Source organism: Notolabrus celidotus, chromosome 16 (genome assembly GCF_009762535.1).
Source record: "Notolabrus celidotus isolate fNotCel1 chromosome 16, fNotCel1.pri, whole genome shotgun sequence".
In the NCBI taxonomy this organism is placed as follows: domain Eukaryota; kingdom Metazoa; phylum Chordata; class Actinopteri; order Labriformes; family Labridae; genus Notolabrus; species Notolabrus celidotus.
In genome coordinates, this window is record NC_048287.1 from 19,948,022 (window position 1) to 19,965,051 (window position 17,030).

The 17,030-nt window shown below is 39.1% G+C and overlaps 1 protein-coding gene across 1 annotated transcript in view; it reads left to right on the top strand.

Annotated features, from left to right (window-relative positions):
• Positions 1-4,376: 4,376 nt before the first annotated feature.
• Positions 4,377-17,030, top strand: part of pard6gb (par-6 family cell polarity regulator gamma b) — a 43,080-nt gene continuing 30,426 nt past the window's right edge. Inside the window, exons 1-2 of the mRNA XM_034705283.1 lie at positions 4,377-4,705; positions 13,324-13,546. Coding sequence (XP_034561174.1) covers positions 4,634-4,705; positions 13,324-13,546 — 295 coding nt within the window. The 5' untranslated portion in view covers positions 4,377-4,633. The remainder of the gene's footprint in view (positions 4,706-13,323; positions 13,547-17,030) is intronic.

Genomic DNA, 17,030 nt, shown 5'->3' on the forward strand with positions numbered 1-17,030 from the left:
CTCTAAGAATCTTAAAAACTCTGCTTCGATTGCTTTGTCATTTACCCTCTCTCATCCTGAGTTTTGAAAACTTAGCCTCCTTTGTCCTCTCTCACTCCCTCCCTGTTTTGAGTAAAAAGTTCACTCGTTCCTTCTTTGCCTGGTGTATATGTTGCAATACCAAAATATTAAACGCTGTGACATCTGTTTATGCAAATGATGCTGAAGAAGGTAACAGGATTTGTCTTTGTTGTAACAGCATCAGGGGAGAGAAGTAACCAAGTACATTTACTCATGTTTATGTAATTGAACAGTTTTTTCGTGTACTTTATGGAGTGGATTTTAAAATCAGTCATTCTACTTTTACTTGAGTATTATCTTTGAGGAATATAGCACTTCACTACAATTTACATAGCATCAAAAACAAACTCAAACGCAAAAAAGATGCAAGCTTTCAGTCGGTTGTGTTACAGCCAGCAGATTGGTTCACGTCTACCAGCTAGCAGTCAAGTTAAAAGACATGCAACAGAAAATAACATGCATGCAAATGATTAAGTCACATCACAAAGTTGTTAACCCTCCTGTTATGTTGCGGGTCAAATTGACTCATTTTAAAGTTAAAAAAAGAAAAGAAAAAAATGTTAAAAGTATTACTTCGCATTTCTAATGTCACAGTGGATGAAAGGCTAGTGGTATTCAGAGGTTCCTTCCATCTTAGGAAATATATGCCTTCCAAACCAGCTAAATGCAGCATAAAAATCTGGGCAGCATGTGACAGAAGAGGTGTCTCGTGTTAATTTATCAATATCACTACATAAAAAAAAAAAAAATCTAAATGTAAAATAGAATAAACAAAAATCTATGTCATGTAAAACTATTGTATTTATATTTAGGGCTTTTCAATGTACATTAAAACAAGTTTTAACGTGAATTTCATGAAAAACGAGTGAGTTATCCTCATTGAAGCATGATCTGTGAGAATTAAAGAACACCAATGCACTAAATATTGATTTAAATGGTAAGTAATGGAGTTAATAATGGGATTAAAAACATCTTTATTGGTTTTTGGGGGGTTTTGACACTTTTGGATAATTAAAAAGCCCCGGTTCAAGTTGACCCTGGAACATTATTGCTGTCCCTAAGAAATGAACATAACAGGAGGGTTAACCCAACTGTGGAACATATCTCTCACAAATCTGACACCTCTTTCAAACCAAAGTGAGGTAGACAGTGAGCTACATCCTATTTCCTTTTAATCAGGACAATCTGTTCTGAGAGCTGGACAATGACTTTAACACTGGCCTCCATGCACAGTCGACTGTGACTTGAGGGTAGAGGATGCATCTACAAAATTAAATACAGAAAAAACAGAGCCACTGAACGTAACTTTCAAATAATGCCCTCTTTTTACCTTTACAGTAGGGTGGCAGTTTTACTCCTATTCAAGTGGAATTTAATTGAATTAATTTTACTTTTACTTGAGAAGAATATTTGAGTACACTTTCTGGTCAGTGTTCTCATTACCTTACAAAACTCTGTGCAATTGTATTTTCTTTACGTGGTTATGTGCTGACCTCTGCTGGTCATATGTGGGATTACTATGTTAGGGAGGACAAATATGACTTACACATGTAACATGATGAAATCCTGGCTGTTCTACTTCAGTTTAGTCATGAAAACAAAAAACTACACATGTAATGGAGAGGCAATCGTTCCCTATGCCGAAAAAGAAAAGGCAGTAGAGTTTCATTTTATTGAGGTTATTATTTATTGATGTCATGTCAGAGAACGTTTACAACTATGAGGACTTTCACGTGGTCAAAGATACTTCCTCGATGCCCTGGCACTTCAAGCATCTTAAAGTTTCTACTGTCCTTATTTAAGATACATGTTTTGTTGTTTTTGACTATTATGCAGGCTACTCTGTTGACAATTTGAGGCCATAAAGAACATAGACTTGTTTAAGCTTTGTGATCCTGCTCCTGATGTATTGTCAGCTCTGATTTTATTCCTTGTTTCATTTCATACGAGACAAATTCTGTCATTTTTATTCAGTGTATCATTATGTTTGTACTTAAACAATACTTTGACAGTTTGGAGGAAGTTTGTGTAACACATTTCTTTTTACTTTTTTTTTTACTTTAGTTATCAGTGAGCTTTAATCAGATTTTCTAAGGTCAAATGTAGAATTTTATTATTTCAATTTTCCTTTGTTTGTACAGTGACAGTATAAAGCAAGGGTAACTGATGCCACATGATTTAGACTAACTAATTTGTAATCCATGTCCACATGGGACTTTAAAAAAATAATCACAGACAAATAAAAAAAGGATTTCAAAATCTATTCACAGTAAAACATATAAAACTGTACAATATACACAATACTGGCAATAGAATGTGTGTCTTCCACCTGACTGAGGCATCTAAACTATTTAATTGTTGATAACAAAAAAGTCCCTACGTTTAAATAAAGGTCCATCTCACTTTCAATATTGCAACAACCTCCTTTCTGTTAGAAAAACAAAAATAAAGATGGATTAGCTTCTTCAAAATGCTCGCCTGCTTGCCATTCATGTGATACAACTATTAAAAAAATTTAGTAGAAGAAACCTACATTTAAAAAAACTTTGATGTGGCAGCAATTAACAACACTTAACAAAGCTGACAGGCCATAAGTGCAATACTTTCTGCTCCCCCTGAGGTGGCGCCATTCAACATAGACTATAATGAGTTAAACACAGCACAGTATAAAATCACCATTTTGTAACTATACACAATTTCATCTGTGGTAATTTAGAATGCTGAATCACTTATTTCACCTCATATTCAAAGTCTGATACAGTTTAAACTGCATCATACAAAAAAAATAAAAGTTGGATAATTGAGCTTTCTGTTTTGTTATTATGCCAGTAAGCAGAAACAACAAATATAAGAGAAATTCTACATAACAGATTAAACAGAACATGATATTTTGAGAGATTGTTGAATCAAATGTGTCATTACAATTGATCTCTCCTCATCACACAGTCATTGTCAACTTTGATTATTTAAATATTAAAAAAGAGTTATTTGCTCAGGAAAAATAAGTCTAAAGGGGCCAAAACATGGCCATGGCAATGAATTAAAGATACTACAGAGCCCTCTGTAGTCACCTTACAAGCACAGCTACAGTGAAACTAGCGTCTGACAGTGTACTTTGTGTGTTTGTAACTGGTCAACACATTCCTGTAGTGTGTAAACAAGCAATATTTGCAACTACTGGGGGGCTCTGCAGACTGCAGCTGTTGATCACAGGCGGCTGCAGGAATGTTGTTAAGCAGGACTGCAGTCAGGGATACTCATTACCTACTGTTTCAAATCCCTCTCCCTCTTTTTGTGGGTGCTGGAAAGGAGTTATTGCAAATTTGGCTCAAATTATATCAGTTTGCAGACATGAACAAAAAAATTTATGAACTGCTGTGTTCATTGTGTATCTACCTGACAATAAGCTGTTACCTTCACAGTAAATGTTCTGTTACCTGTTATAGACAGAAGAAGTTTGGTATCAGGTGATAAAGGGGTATGATGTGTTTGACTCCTTGTGATTAAAAAAATCAGAACACTTTCTTACCTTGTTTGAATTAAATGTAGCCGCTCATAACCATTTGTGACAAGAAAAAATGAACCAATCATAGTATTATAATAATATGGTAATGATATTGTGTCACGCCCCCTGTAAAACTATTTAACTAATGTTGATAGACAGAAACTACACTACATCAGACTTTACAGCCTGTTTGATAATCCTGCTCACTTTGTAGTTTTAGTCCTCATAAAGGAATATCCATTAATTACAATTAATCACTTTGTAATAAAAACGTTATTTCGTACATCATTCCAGAAAGTTTTTTTTTTCTTTAATTGAAAGATGTGGAAACATTTAAATTGAGAAATGCGTCCTCTAGCGCACTGGAGGAACAACGTGCGTGGTGTGGCCTTCAAGCGATGTTGGAAACATTGTTAGTTAAGGGTCATGAAGTTAAAAACAAAACAAAAAAACAACTAAATAAATAAACAAAATTAAATGAATGAAAATCCAAAAAGAAAATGAATTGCTTATTTGCTGGACAGTAAAAAAAAAACGTGCCTAATATAAATAAAAATATAGTGTTCTTTTTGTGATAAATTGCTGCGAGTTATATTGCAGACTACAACTATTAATCACAATAATCATTAAAGGTTGTTGTATTAAGTTGTATTGCCCTTCTGGTTGAACTAACATGACTGTGCCTGCTATTATTGTTATTTGTTTCAACTCTTACCCTCGAAAATGAGGCTACTATGAGGTCCTAACTGTGGAAACGGGGGATTACGAGCAGTCCACGAAGGCCTCATCGGATCCCATTTTTTTAAGAGAGCTGATGTCATTTCAAAACTTAACTCACACTCCCAAGTCAACGCAGCGAGTCGCTCACCTCCTCCTCTCCTGTGAAGTACTATCTTCTCTTTGGCGGAGGCACTCTGAAGAAAAAACTCCAGGAGGTGAAATAAACCCGAAATATCTCCACTAGACACGAAGCGGGAGGATTTACAACCAGAAACCCCGGGACCAGAGCCCCTCTTTCTGCGGGCAAAGGCGGCACAACTTTATTTGTCGAACTTCAACTAAAAGAAAATGAATCGGAGCTTTAACAGATCGCAACCTCTGCGAAATATGGATTGTAACGCAGTGGAAGTGAAAAGCAAGGTGAGTGTTTGTGGGTTTTAATCTGTAATCTCAAAGAAGACATTTGGAGAGGTAAGATCTACTTCACATGGTCGGGACAAGGAGCTGAAGTTGGCTGGGCAAACCGTCTGCAACTAACGACTCACATTTTCTCCTCTCAGGTCTTATCACGAGACAGTACCTGAACGCACCAGTTTCTCGCATGTTTCTGCAATTTGCAGGGATTATCTTCTTCTTCCTTCCGATCGTGCAGATTGTGCTGATAGTGCTCTTTCCTCTGTCTCTGTGTTTGTCATGAAGCTGGGAAAACTTGCTTGTTTCTCAACTAGCTCACTTAAGCATTACAATGAGAGGTTTTTTTAATCTGATGAATCGGATGTTTTGCAGCATTAGTTGCGTTCACTGCGGGTTTTGTGCAACATTGTTTCAACCCACTCATTGTTTTGAGTAGTTTGCGACAAGCCTAGTGTAATAGCTGCATACATTGAGCTAACCAAGTAAATAAACAGTTATCAAACAGCTGGTTTTAGGAGACACCAGTTTGTAATAGCTTGAGCATTGAATTTTCCAAGCCAAACTTTATCAAATCCACTAGAACTACATGAGACAATTGGTGTCCACTTTCAAGAGTTTGCACATTTTTAGCAAAGTTTTAAATAGTTTGGCTCAGGCTTGAAGTCTGTTTTATAAATTGATCAAATATATCAGAGAGACATGCTGCACAGTGACCAATCCGGACCACAAAGTGAACAAACACATATCTATTTATAGTTTGACACATCCTCCCAAGGAATTCCTGCAACTAACATTTTTCTCTGAATGCCATTAACGGGAACACAATACAGAGAGGTATTCCTACGTGTGTGTTTACACATGCCAGCACATCTGAGTGTGTCTACACATACAAATAGGATGAGCTCTTGAGCCGCAATTGACATGCCACACTGAGATGGAGCAAACAGGTGACTCATCTTTACACTTTTACTCTCAGCTGCCCAGTTTCAGCAGGGTGGTGGTGGGCAACCTAGAGATGCTGTGGCATGGATAACAGAGTGACGATGAGATGGTGAGTGAATGAGAGAGCAGGACCCAGGATGCTCAAACAGCAGCAGCAGCATCAGAGCTGTGTTTTAGTTTAGAGTCAGCGTGGGTTTCTATGTTTGTTCCACAGAAACAGGTGTGGAGTGGTCTCTGTGGCAAGAAGAGATTTTTTTTTTTGTGGGTGGGACTGATGAGCTCAAAAGCTGCGTGGCTGGATGGGGCAGGTTTAACTGTAGTCGTCACCGCAGAGCTGACTCACATGTTTCCATTTTTGGATCAGTTATAACACATCACTCCTATGACGTCACTTTGTTGTTCTCTTTCTGGTACAAAATCTAAACAACAAATAAATGTGGTCATGGCAGGCGTATGATACATAGTGAAACTCAACTTGAATGACAGTTGAGTCCATTTGAATAAAAAACTGTCTCATCAAGCAGAAAGCTGCTGCAAGAGAAAAGGGCATGCTCCAATCCCATACATAAAAAATCAACTGAATTCTCTTTTTTAAAAGCTGGATTGAACTCTAGTGACATTAAGACTGACTATGAAAGTCTGTTTATGTCTTACTGCACTGACCTGAAGTGTTGGCTGTGGAGGGATTTCAAGTTTGCTAGAATCTAGTGAAGCGTGCTGCCCCTTCATATGAATAATCCCAGCTCTATTCAGCAAGGTGCACAGCTAATCCAACACGACTGGTACTTGGTACTGATGAGACCTAGAGTCCAGGTATCAGGGGACTGCTGTAGTTGAATCTATTTCTCTCAGAAACAATGAAGAGTTCACCTGAAGCAGGAACCAAGAGTGCCCCTTGAAACAGCCTTGTACATTATAGCTTATATCTTACATCTTAACACCTACATTCTGTATCAGACAGTCCCTCCAGGATTTCACGTTTTTTTGTGTGATTGTTGCCGCCCAAAGACTGATTTTTGAAAAAATTACATGTCAGGGGCAAGTATATATGTTAAATTATTAGCAGTTGTTTTTAGTGTTGTTGGTAGCCTTACCAAAAACTGCTTGAGATTTCAACTATTTGAACAAAATAAACTTTATTTGCGCACAGGTAACATCACAGAGAGTCTCTATCTTGATCTTCCAGACTTTGTGAAATACTGCACTGGCATATAGTTAAACAATTAAACACAATATAACTGAGTAGTAAACAACAACGCTGTTATCGTCACTTGTCTTGTCTGCTGTCCCCGCTCTTCACCCATTCTCCGTGCGTGTTTTGCTGTTGAAGAGTGCCTATCAAGTGACGACTTACGTTTATGTTCCACCACGATATTGGATGCCGTGCAAAAACAGTTAACCCCTGCTTTCATATAAAACATCCGGAAACTGACTTACACGAACTTCGGGGGAAAATTTAGTAGGTACCTGTGCTTTTTTTCCACGTCGGACATGTCTTCATCTTGTCAACGGCTAACAAGGAAGTGAAACTGATGACGAAACCGATGACAATCAGGGGCTGAGGTTAAGGTGATTGGACATATTTGCGGGAAAGTTGCGGGGATTGTATAAAATTGCAAGAAATCGCACTGATTGGTTGAATTTGCGTTGATAGTTGCGATCGCGTTATCGCAACTTCCTGGAGGGACGAATCAGAGCAATTGTAATGCCCAAATTACCTCCTGGGATTAATAAAGTATTTCTGATTCAGACTTTGAAATGTGTGAATTAAATCCTTCTTCCATGCACATTTAAAAAACTGGACCTTCAGATTGAAAACTGACATTGTCCATTGCAACTTTAAACAGCAGTCGATTCTTGTCCAGTTCTTAAAATGCAGATGTAAATATAACATAGATGCAAATTAACCAGACCTTGCCATTTATCTCTGTTTGAACCATAGACTGTATAAAATATGGACGTAGTATCCGTGACGTCACCCATCTGTTCATGAGCACTGTTTAGAAGCCAATCGACGGCGGCAGCCATATTGGAAATGCGGAACTCAACCAGGCATTGTGTGACGTAAAGAGGTGGAGTTTGAGCCTCCTAGCCAATAGCTATGTGTTCCCGTCCGGGAGTCAAGTCAGTCATGGCCTTATTTGGGCAAAAACTCAGAATCTTAATATCTTCTGAACCATTGGGTTAGAAAAAAATTCACCCCGTACAGTGTGTGCTGAGAGAGAAATTAGCTACGTAGAGCCAAGCCGTTTTTTGAACCAGGCTGTAAACATGTTTATCAATGCTGCAAAGATCGTCTTTTTTGAATTGGTGTCTATGTGGTTTCTGGTGTTTCTGCAGCCAGCCTCAAGTGCATCTCAATGAATTGCTGTTTAGAACACTTCCGCTTGGGCTTCATAGTTTGAGTCCGGAGGTTGCCGCTTGGTTTGAACACATAACTCAAAAAGATTGATCCAATAAAATAACAGTAACATGGATATCTCATGTACTAGCTAAAATGTCTAGAGTACACAACTCATTGAAGCACCGTCTGACCCTTTGACACCATAATCTCTTAACACCCCAATACGTCTATCTTCATCTACAAAACAGTAGCCTTTATAGAAATCACGTTTACACATTTATTACTGCTCCTAGCATGTATGGTTTTAAAGCAACAGTAATATCAACTGGTTTTGGATATACAGTTGTCACATAAGACCAAGCTGTATTCTGTATCAAGGTCTTGTAATCTGTATCTGACAAGGTTAAAGTCTCAAAACATTTAAAAACGTTAACCTTAGTGGTAATATCTAATCAGTTTCTCTGAAGCTAGTATACATTAAGTCATACTCGCGAAGTGCTGAGTCAAAATGAACAGGAGTTTCTTCAGATTTCTTACAGAAAGTCCAGCCCCCTTTTTTGTTGTGTTTTTTGCACCATGACTTGGTTCTCTAAAAATCGATGTGACAGATCCGCGGCTAGTCAGTCCACATTCAGTCCTTCAAAAGTGAAGCAGATTGACTGGATTGTCTTGGAGTGATATAGGTGTTGTTGTTGTTGTTGTTTGTGATACTGAGTGTGTGGTCCACATTTGTACCTTGGTTCTCACTGGTTCACGTTTGGTTTTCTCTGGGGAAACTGTTCCAGTGATAAGCTTATCAGAGATAACACTGGAGGTGTCTGGCTGCCTGTCAGGGAGCCTTGACAAGGAGCTGGTTTCACTCGCTTATCAGAAGAGGAGCGAGTGTGTAAGGATGGGGGTTGGGTAGGACTTTTGGATTGCTTACTTTGTCCCCACTTAAATTTATTCAGATTTTCTTCTTCTTTTAAAGCGATTTCCATTCCCTTATGTTTCACCTATATTTGTCCTAGTCTAAAATGCAGAAATCCATAAGGTGATTTCTCAGGTGTGTTTTTCCTGACTTCCAGAGGTTAAAACAAACCAGCGTGAGACAGAAGTCAGTTATCTTCCATTTTCTCTTGTGTGTCAGAGTTTAGTGTCTCCAGACAAGTTTCAACCTGTCGACATCATTCAGCCCTGATAGGCCACAAGGACAAGTGATGTCACGTTTGTAGATATATATTCTTAGGTTTGGGTTTAGCGTCAAGGCGCATGATTAATCAAACCATGTTCAGACTTGCTCGCACCAGAGGGCCGAGTACTGCTTGTGAAGACAGATTGTTCCAACTGATCAGGAAGCACAGCACAAAAAGAACATTGAGACACATAGCAGTGACTAGTTTGTCAGATATGCAGAACTAGTGTCCTTATTGCATACGTGAAGTGTAACGTGTTGAAGTCTTACCGAGTTAATCATTGGTATTTCATGCTCGAGTTTCACTTCTACAAATGTTAAGTACACCTTCCGAAAACTGACAAGCCTGTTTGTCAACTCCTTGTGTCATCTCAAGATGTAGGTTGAGTATAATTAGCCTGAATGCCTCACAGTAGAAATGCATGTAAAAGCCGGAGCCTCAGTCTGCCTGCAGTGAATCTGGCAGCAAACTAGACGCTCGCCTGGCATCCCCCTGTTCTCCTAACACGCCTCCTCTTAAATTCATGTCATCCTCTAATTACAGAGTTTGTTAATGTATCCCCTGATCTTCCCCTTGCCTCCTAGCATACTACAGCTCTGTCAGCAGTTTTCTCTCCCCCTCCCTCCTCTCCCCCCCTGCTCCATGATCATCATCAACCCCCCCCCCCCCCCTTCTGCTGTCAGCTTCCCTCGGCTGTGAGCTGATGATTACAGTAACAAAAAGCACCTTCGTCTACAAATTACCGCTGTGATTAAAACACCAGTGCTGCTACTGCAATTGTCTGTTGTTGTGGTTTATGGAGCTTTTGTGCCTGGGTTGTATCGCTCCCTCTCAAGTCCATTCTTGTCTGAGAGTCACATGATGACCCCACTGTGACCCTCAGACGTGCTCTCATTGGTGGTTTGGTGACCTAGCCGGGAAAGCCCTGCCACAATTGTTCAAATGTGAGCTCTTGTGCGTAAACAGTGGGTGGGAGGCGGAGCTGCCTGCCACTGTCATTTATACATATTTAAAAAAAGCTTAGTCATCTACCTGTATTGTTCTATTGTACAGCAATCTTCTTACCCTTTCCTGCAGGAAACAGGCAGGTAGTTTTGTTATTATGTTATTTCTGGATGTACTGGAGCCAAAAGCTGCTGGTTTCTACCAGGGGACGTGCTTCACTAAGGTGGTTAGCCACTCTTATTTTATTAAATCTTCTCTTTTGGTTAATTTTGTTAGTTTCAAATTCAAATGTTATAAACAATAGTAGTAAGTTGGGATGTGTATTTTAAGTATTTTCCGTGATTGATTTTTGGAAATGTTAACGATCTATTATCGATTAATCAATAAAAAGAAACATTATTATTCTTATGTCAAAAACAATGCCAAATAAGTTTTTCCCCCTAAATTATATTTTCTGCAGCAACAAAATGCATATAACTGACGGTATTGAATTAAATATTAATTTGACGGGCACATGTTTAACATTGATTATCAACGATCAGGCTCATAAAAATAGTCTCATCGGACATAGTCTTATAATCTAAAGGCTCATAATACTAACAGAAAATTACTTCAGACTCACAGTGTCCAGTTTTCTGTCTACTCGTTCTTATTGAGAAAAATAAACGTGTATTCGGTCAAGAGTCAGCCGGGAGCGCAACCGGGTCATAATCAGTCCAGCGGCAGAAAAGCTCAGACAGCTCTGATGTTGCTGGTCTGCAAACATAGCGTACTAGCAATTCCTACCAGTCTGTTGGCTTTGTATCTAAAGGTGTGAAATGTCCTGTTTGAAGTTATCAACCTTCATGTCCGTGTCGTTGTTGGCAGCCGTTGCGTATTGATCCTCTTTAAAAAGCGCACTTGGAGACCTGACACGCAGCCGCAGCCGCCAGCTGAGCGTCTACGCTGTGTGCGACACCTTTAACAGCTGATTCACATCGAAACATGCTTTAAACTTAAAACACCTCCCTGATAGCTGAGTGTAATATGAGACCACATGATGTTTTATCCACTTGATGTAAAATTGAAAACGAAAATGTGTGTTTCGAGTAAATTTCCTCACAATCAATTAATCGATAATCAATTAATTGTGTACATCCCTAGTACTAAGCAATAAAGGAAAAGCTTACATTCCTTACAACAGGTATATTCAGTATAAAATAGTAATAATAGAGAGATATCACTCTCATACTTTCACAACAATTGAAGCTACTGTTAGCATAAATATTCAAAACAGGAAAAAAAGCTAGCTAACTCTGCCACAGCTAACAAAATCACATTTAAGACCAAATTAACAAATTTTTCCTTTTCATATTTTGTAAGTCATCAGATTCTTTTGCCACATTTTTTTTAATATAATTTTTGAAGGAATTAAAAGTTTCATATTAGCAGCAGATGACTAGCTTAGTTTAGCAAAATGATTTCAAACTGAAGGAAACAGCTAGCTAGGGTGTTGTGCACAGTCAACAAAATCGATATTATCACTTGATGGTTCGCGACCTTTTAAAGGTATTTATTTGAAGATTCTTTTTTGCCCGAGCAAGCTTAGCTTGTTTCTTGTCTGTCTTACTATTTGAAGCATCTGCTGCAAGGATTAGCTTCATATTACTGAATGAAAGTGGTATAAATGTTCCCTTAACTGTATGCAAATGTGCATGCATCCTGGAAATACAATACATTTGCTATACAAAAAAAGACTCCTGCTCAGTCTCCCTGAAGATGTGCTTTATTTCATAACAGCAACATACATTTTCATGATGCAAGCAAGTATTATAGGTGTGGTTGTTGACCCCAGCTCTAAAATACTTGCAGGTGACAGGGAATCAACATTCTTATGAATGGACTAAAACACTACTTCACTACACTACTTCTGAGAATACCTTTTCATTAGCTGTGTTATCATGTCCTTCGTACCTTTGGGGGACCATATTCTCAAGTCTTCAATATGGAACCTTTTCATTTTACCACAAACCCACATGTATGAGCTAAATAAAGTATTTCTGATTCTGGTACTGATGGTAGAATTGGATTTTTCATCAGTGCACCTTTCAACACCATGGAAAGTGACTCAGCACAAAAGTCATGTCTCAGATGATTAACCAAAACTTAATTTGAGAAATGTTATTATATGACACATGTAAACATGAAACACAAGAGGAGTAAAGACCAGGACATGCCTGACATCTTTGTGGTTTGAGGCATCCACCGCAACAGAGATCAGGCTGACATCCACGGTATGTCTCCAGCAACTCAGTAGCGCATGGGGCAATCTTTCTCTCAACTTAAGTGCAAGTGCACCTACAACACTTGTAAAAATTTCGAAGAAGGCTTGCTAACAGTCCTTTGAGCAAAGGCTTTGGTTCTAGGAGGGTGCATTGTTTTAGTATTTCAGTTTGTCAATGCCAGGACAGGGATAGTTGAAGGCTGGGACATGTGTGCATTTTTTTAAAAAATATATATATTTTTGGCCTTTTTGCCTTTATTTGATTGGACAGCTGAACAGGGACAGGAAATGTGGGGAGCAGAGAGCGGGGGAAGATATGTAGGAAATGGTCGACCGGTCGGGAATCGAACCAGCAAACTTTTCGGCGAGGACTGTAGCCTCTGTATATGCAGCGCTTAGACCGCGAGGCCAGCAGTGCCCCATATATATGCTTTTTTTAGGTATTTGTTGATATTCTGGACACAGAGCTTGAAAACAGAATGATCCCGGTCAAATTGGGAAAAACGGTTGCCAAATTTACAGTCAAGCCCCCAAATATAATTTTTTCCATGGTTGACTATGGACAAGAAATAAAGTCCCATCAAATGTTTTCTGTCTCAGTGTTTGTTTGCAGTTCTAGTTTTTTATATTTATCTAAGAGACTGTAAGCAAATATTTGACAAACAACACACCTTCCCCTTGGTTCAAACCAGCTGTGCAAAGGTTTTCAGCTAATTAATAATTTATTTTGAAAAAACAACTACAGTTTATTCACCCACCCAAGAAACGGCTTCCCCCATGCCAGTTCCAAAACAAGGTCATGACCACAGCTCTGTTAGTTTATGTGTGCCACTTGGATGGTTTAGAAAAGTGCAAGGGGTCAGCATCCCAGGTTACCTCTTCCTGTTTGGTTGTTACAGTGACTGTCCCTGTTAATGGCCTCTCTAATGTGATCTCTCTTTCTTTCTTTCTGCAGTATGGGGCTGAATTTCGCCGGTTCTCTGTGGACCGGGTCAAGCCTGGCAAGTTTGAAGAGTTTTACAAGCTCATCCTGCACATTCACCGCATTGCCAATATGGAGGTGATGATTGGCTATGCGGACATCCACGGTGATTTGCTGCCCATCAACAATGACGACAATTTCTGCAAGGCGGTGTCAACAGCTCATCCTCTGCTCAGGATTTTCATACAGAGACAAGGTAGGAAGTCTGAGAAGTTTAAGGACAGATTGGCTCCTTTTGTCTTTTTATTTATATAGCACCAAATCACAACAGAAATATTGACACAACACTTTAAATATACAGTAGTGTTAATCCAGACCTAATCTCTGTTTACAAATCCTGCCTGAATATGCAGAATCTGTGAATACAGATTAGGGCACATTTTGGACACTGAAAGAGTTATGGGCTCTTGGACATTGTCTCTTAACACAAGCTTGATTCCAGCTTCTCAGCTCATGTCAGTCTGTAAACAATGTCAACAAACTAAAAGAAAGGCTTGGCTAGAAGTCCTTTATCCCCAACCGTTGGCTACTCAGTAAGCTCCTAAGAGTTGGTCCTTACTCCTGAGCTGTATTGTTGACAGACTTTTAGCAGATCGGTTCTGGAATGATTGAGACTGTTTAGAAACACAACATTAATCCACCATGAGCAAGAGGCAGAAACCTGGAGCAGAGCTTGACTCATTGGTGGACAGCCATGGACTGTTGCAGGGTGGGCTTTGAAAGTGTAATAAACACAAAGTCAGAATCCTCTTAAATTCTCTAAAAACATGTTGTTAGCGTTAAACTTTGACTGATGGTATCTTCTGAATATCCTGCCAATATTAAATCTATAAAGCAGTCATCTTTTGCAACAACTTGGTCTTGGGCTGCAAGTATTTTGCTGACTCAAATGAAATTTACCCACAGAATATTTCCTCATCCAATTATGTCTTTCCTCCCACTATGGGAACTCAAGTCTGTTTTGTTTACTTCATGCAAGGCTTTCTGTGTGTGTCTGTGTGTGTTTGTGTATTTCCTGCCTGCTTATTGGCTGGATCAGTCTCAGTCTGTGGCTGTCTGTCTGCCTGGCTAAGTCCTGTGTCTTATCCAAAGGAAGGGCTTGCAGGCAGATGATCGTGCACACAAACAAAACACACAAACACATGCATACACACACACACATACATGCAGGCCAGTGCCTCTGCAGCCCCATAGAAATCAGGTCATTGAGCAAAGCCTGTATCCCGGCATACCAGACATTACTGCGAGACAAAAGATCTGCATGAAAGAGAGACTCCTTACTGAGCTCCCTCCGTTTGTGTGTGCGTGTGTGCATTTGTTCAAAGACAACACCACAGTACCCTGAATGGGATCCAGTCCTCGTCTCCTTCTCTCCCTTTTTCCAACTTTCTCTCATTGATCCAAACTCTGGAGTGGGTCTCAACTGTCTGCCTGGCAGCCAGCAAGCATACCAATGAATCTGTCGCTATTCAAATCTATTCAAAGCCTGAATCCTTCTTGGAATGTCCCTCGCTCAGTTGCGTAATGAACATGGACACTCCAGGGTATTGTTTTAATTGTCGTCCAGGGGTTCAGATACAAAAGCGAGCTATGATGCGCTGAATCAAGAAACAGGGCTTGGATATTAAAGAGGCCTCTCCAAAATCATCCATAGTGTGATTCACTGTGTTCACAGCTCATATAGACAGATCTGAATTAAGCTAGGAGTGGCTGACTGGAAAACTGCTGAAAAGGTTTTATGTCAAAACTGAACCCTTTGATTTTTTTTTTAGAACTTCTGAAACACACATTAAATTTGTATTTTGGTCAAACCTTCCCTCCTCTATGAGCTAAGGTGATAGGTTGAAGATCCAACCGTTATTGTTAACGACGGTAACTTTGAAACGTCACTCTTTGTCTATTTCAGGAAGCTTTTATGGAAATAATTTAGTGGAGGTGGTAAGCCACCAAGATTCTGTCTCATGATCATTTCATTTTTGGTACAAGGTCGCCTGAAAAGACGGCCTCGCTTATTAAAGATCGAGCTTTGCCGTTTCAAATGGAACTTTTACTCCGCTCTGCTCTCTCCTCTTGATTATTAATGTTGTATGTCATGAATAAGTAATACATTTTTTAATATTAGTGGAGGATAAGAGATTATTTAAGGATAGCTGGCCCTCCTTGGTTTTCACACTTAGCAGGAAACTTTGAATTTGACCATTTTAACACACTGTGAAGTTATATTATAAATGTAGCTCATTCTGTAGATCCATAGATTGTCGACTGACGGTAGATTCTATGAATCTGCTCAAACAGAGAAGATCAGAGATGTATCATGACATGATGGGCACCATGTTTTGGTATATTTCAGTTAAATACGATATCACTTTATAATGATGATAATGTCGTTATCATGATTACATAGCTGCTATCGCTTGTTTTCTTTCTGGGCACAATAATCGGATTACACACAGTTTGCAGCAACAAAGCGGCTCTCCTCTGTCTTTGCAGGCAGCCAGGAAATGCACTGAGTCTATCACCCTGAAACTTTCTTTTAACTTTCCTTTTAATTCAGTATTCTAGTGCAGTGGTTCTCAACTGGTCTGGCTTGGGGACCCACCATCGCCCCTTAGCGATAAGCCTCGACCCAAATCAAGAAAAAATGTTCAATTTTTCAAATTGATTTAATATAAAGATGGTGCAGTTTGAACCTGAGATACAGAATATCAGATTATGCCAACACACAAAATAAACAAGTGTACTGGTAAACCCAAAACCACCAGCAAGTGGCGATGCTAGAAGAAGAAGAAATATGCCCTTCCACACTCTTTTAGCTGCATTTTAATGTAAAACAAAAAGTGCATAATAGGGGACACATGGTTTCAAGAATATTATGCACAGTCATGAAACAAATAAGTCTAACTAGTGAGAACTAGTTTCAAAGAGATTCCAAAATATGTAGTTTTGGCTTAACATACCATGCTAGAACAAAAATGATGCTATTAAAAGAGAGAAGGGTGTTTTGTTTCCAAATGAAGCTTTAATTTTGACGGCTTCATACTTTCACTTGCCAACACCTCGGTGCACACAACACACTGAGGTTTTTGTCGTCCTTTGTTATCAATATAATAAAGTACATATTTAATGAAGTCGCTGTATTATTTGTGTTTAGCCATGCTTATTTCCCATAAGAAAAAAAAAACTTTGATTGTCCTCTTCTACACTGTAAAAAGCATGGTGTCACAATTTTCATTTACATTTTTTTACCCCCAGCCGAAGGCCCGCGACCCACTCAAAACCAGTCCGCGACCCACTTTTGGGTCGCGACCCACCAGTTGAGAAACACTGTTCTAGTGCAACTTAAATAAACAAATACAGTTATGGAATAAGCTTCAATTGGCTTTTTTTGGTACTCAATTATTGCAAAATAATTCACTAAAAACAAGGAAATAAAGATTTTTGCGCTCAATTTCTATGCTGATGACAGCTAAACCTCCATTCATTATATGCTTGGGAGCTAAATGTCATCTTAACTTGATTAATCCAGTTATATATAAGTAGGGATGCACCGATCCTACTTTTTAGGTCCCGATACCAATATCTATACCTGGGCTTTGGTATCTGCCGATACCGATACTAGCCGATCCGATCCCGGTATTGATTTAACAATCTCTATTCCTTCATGTGAGGATAGAATCATG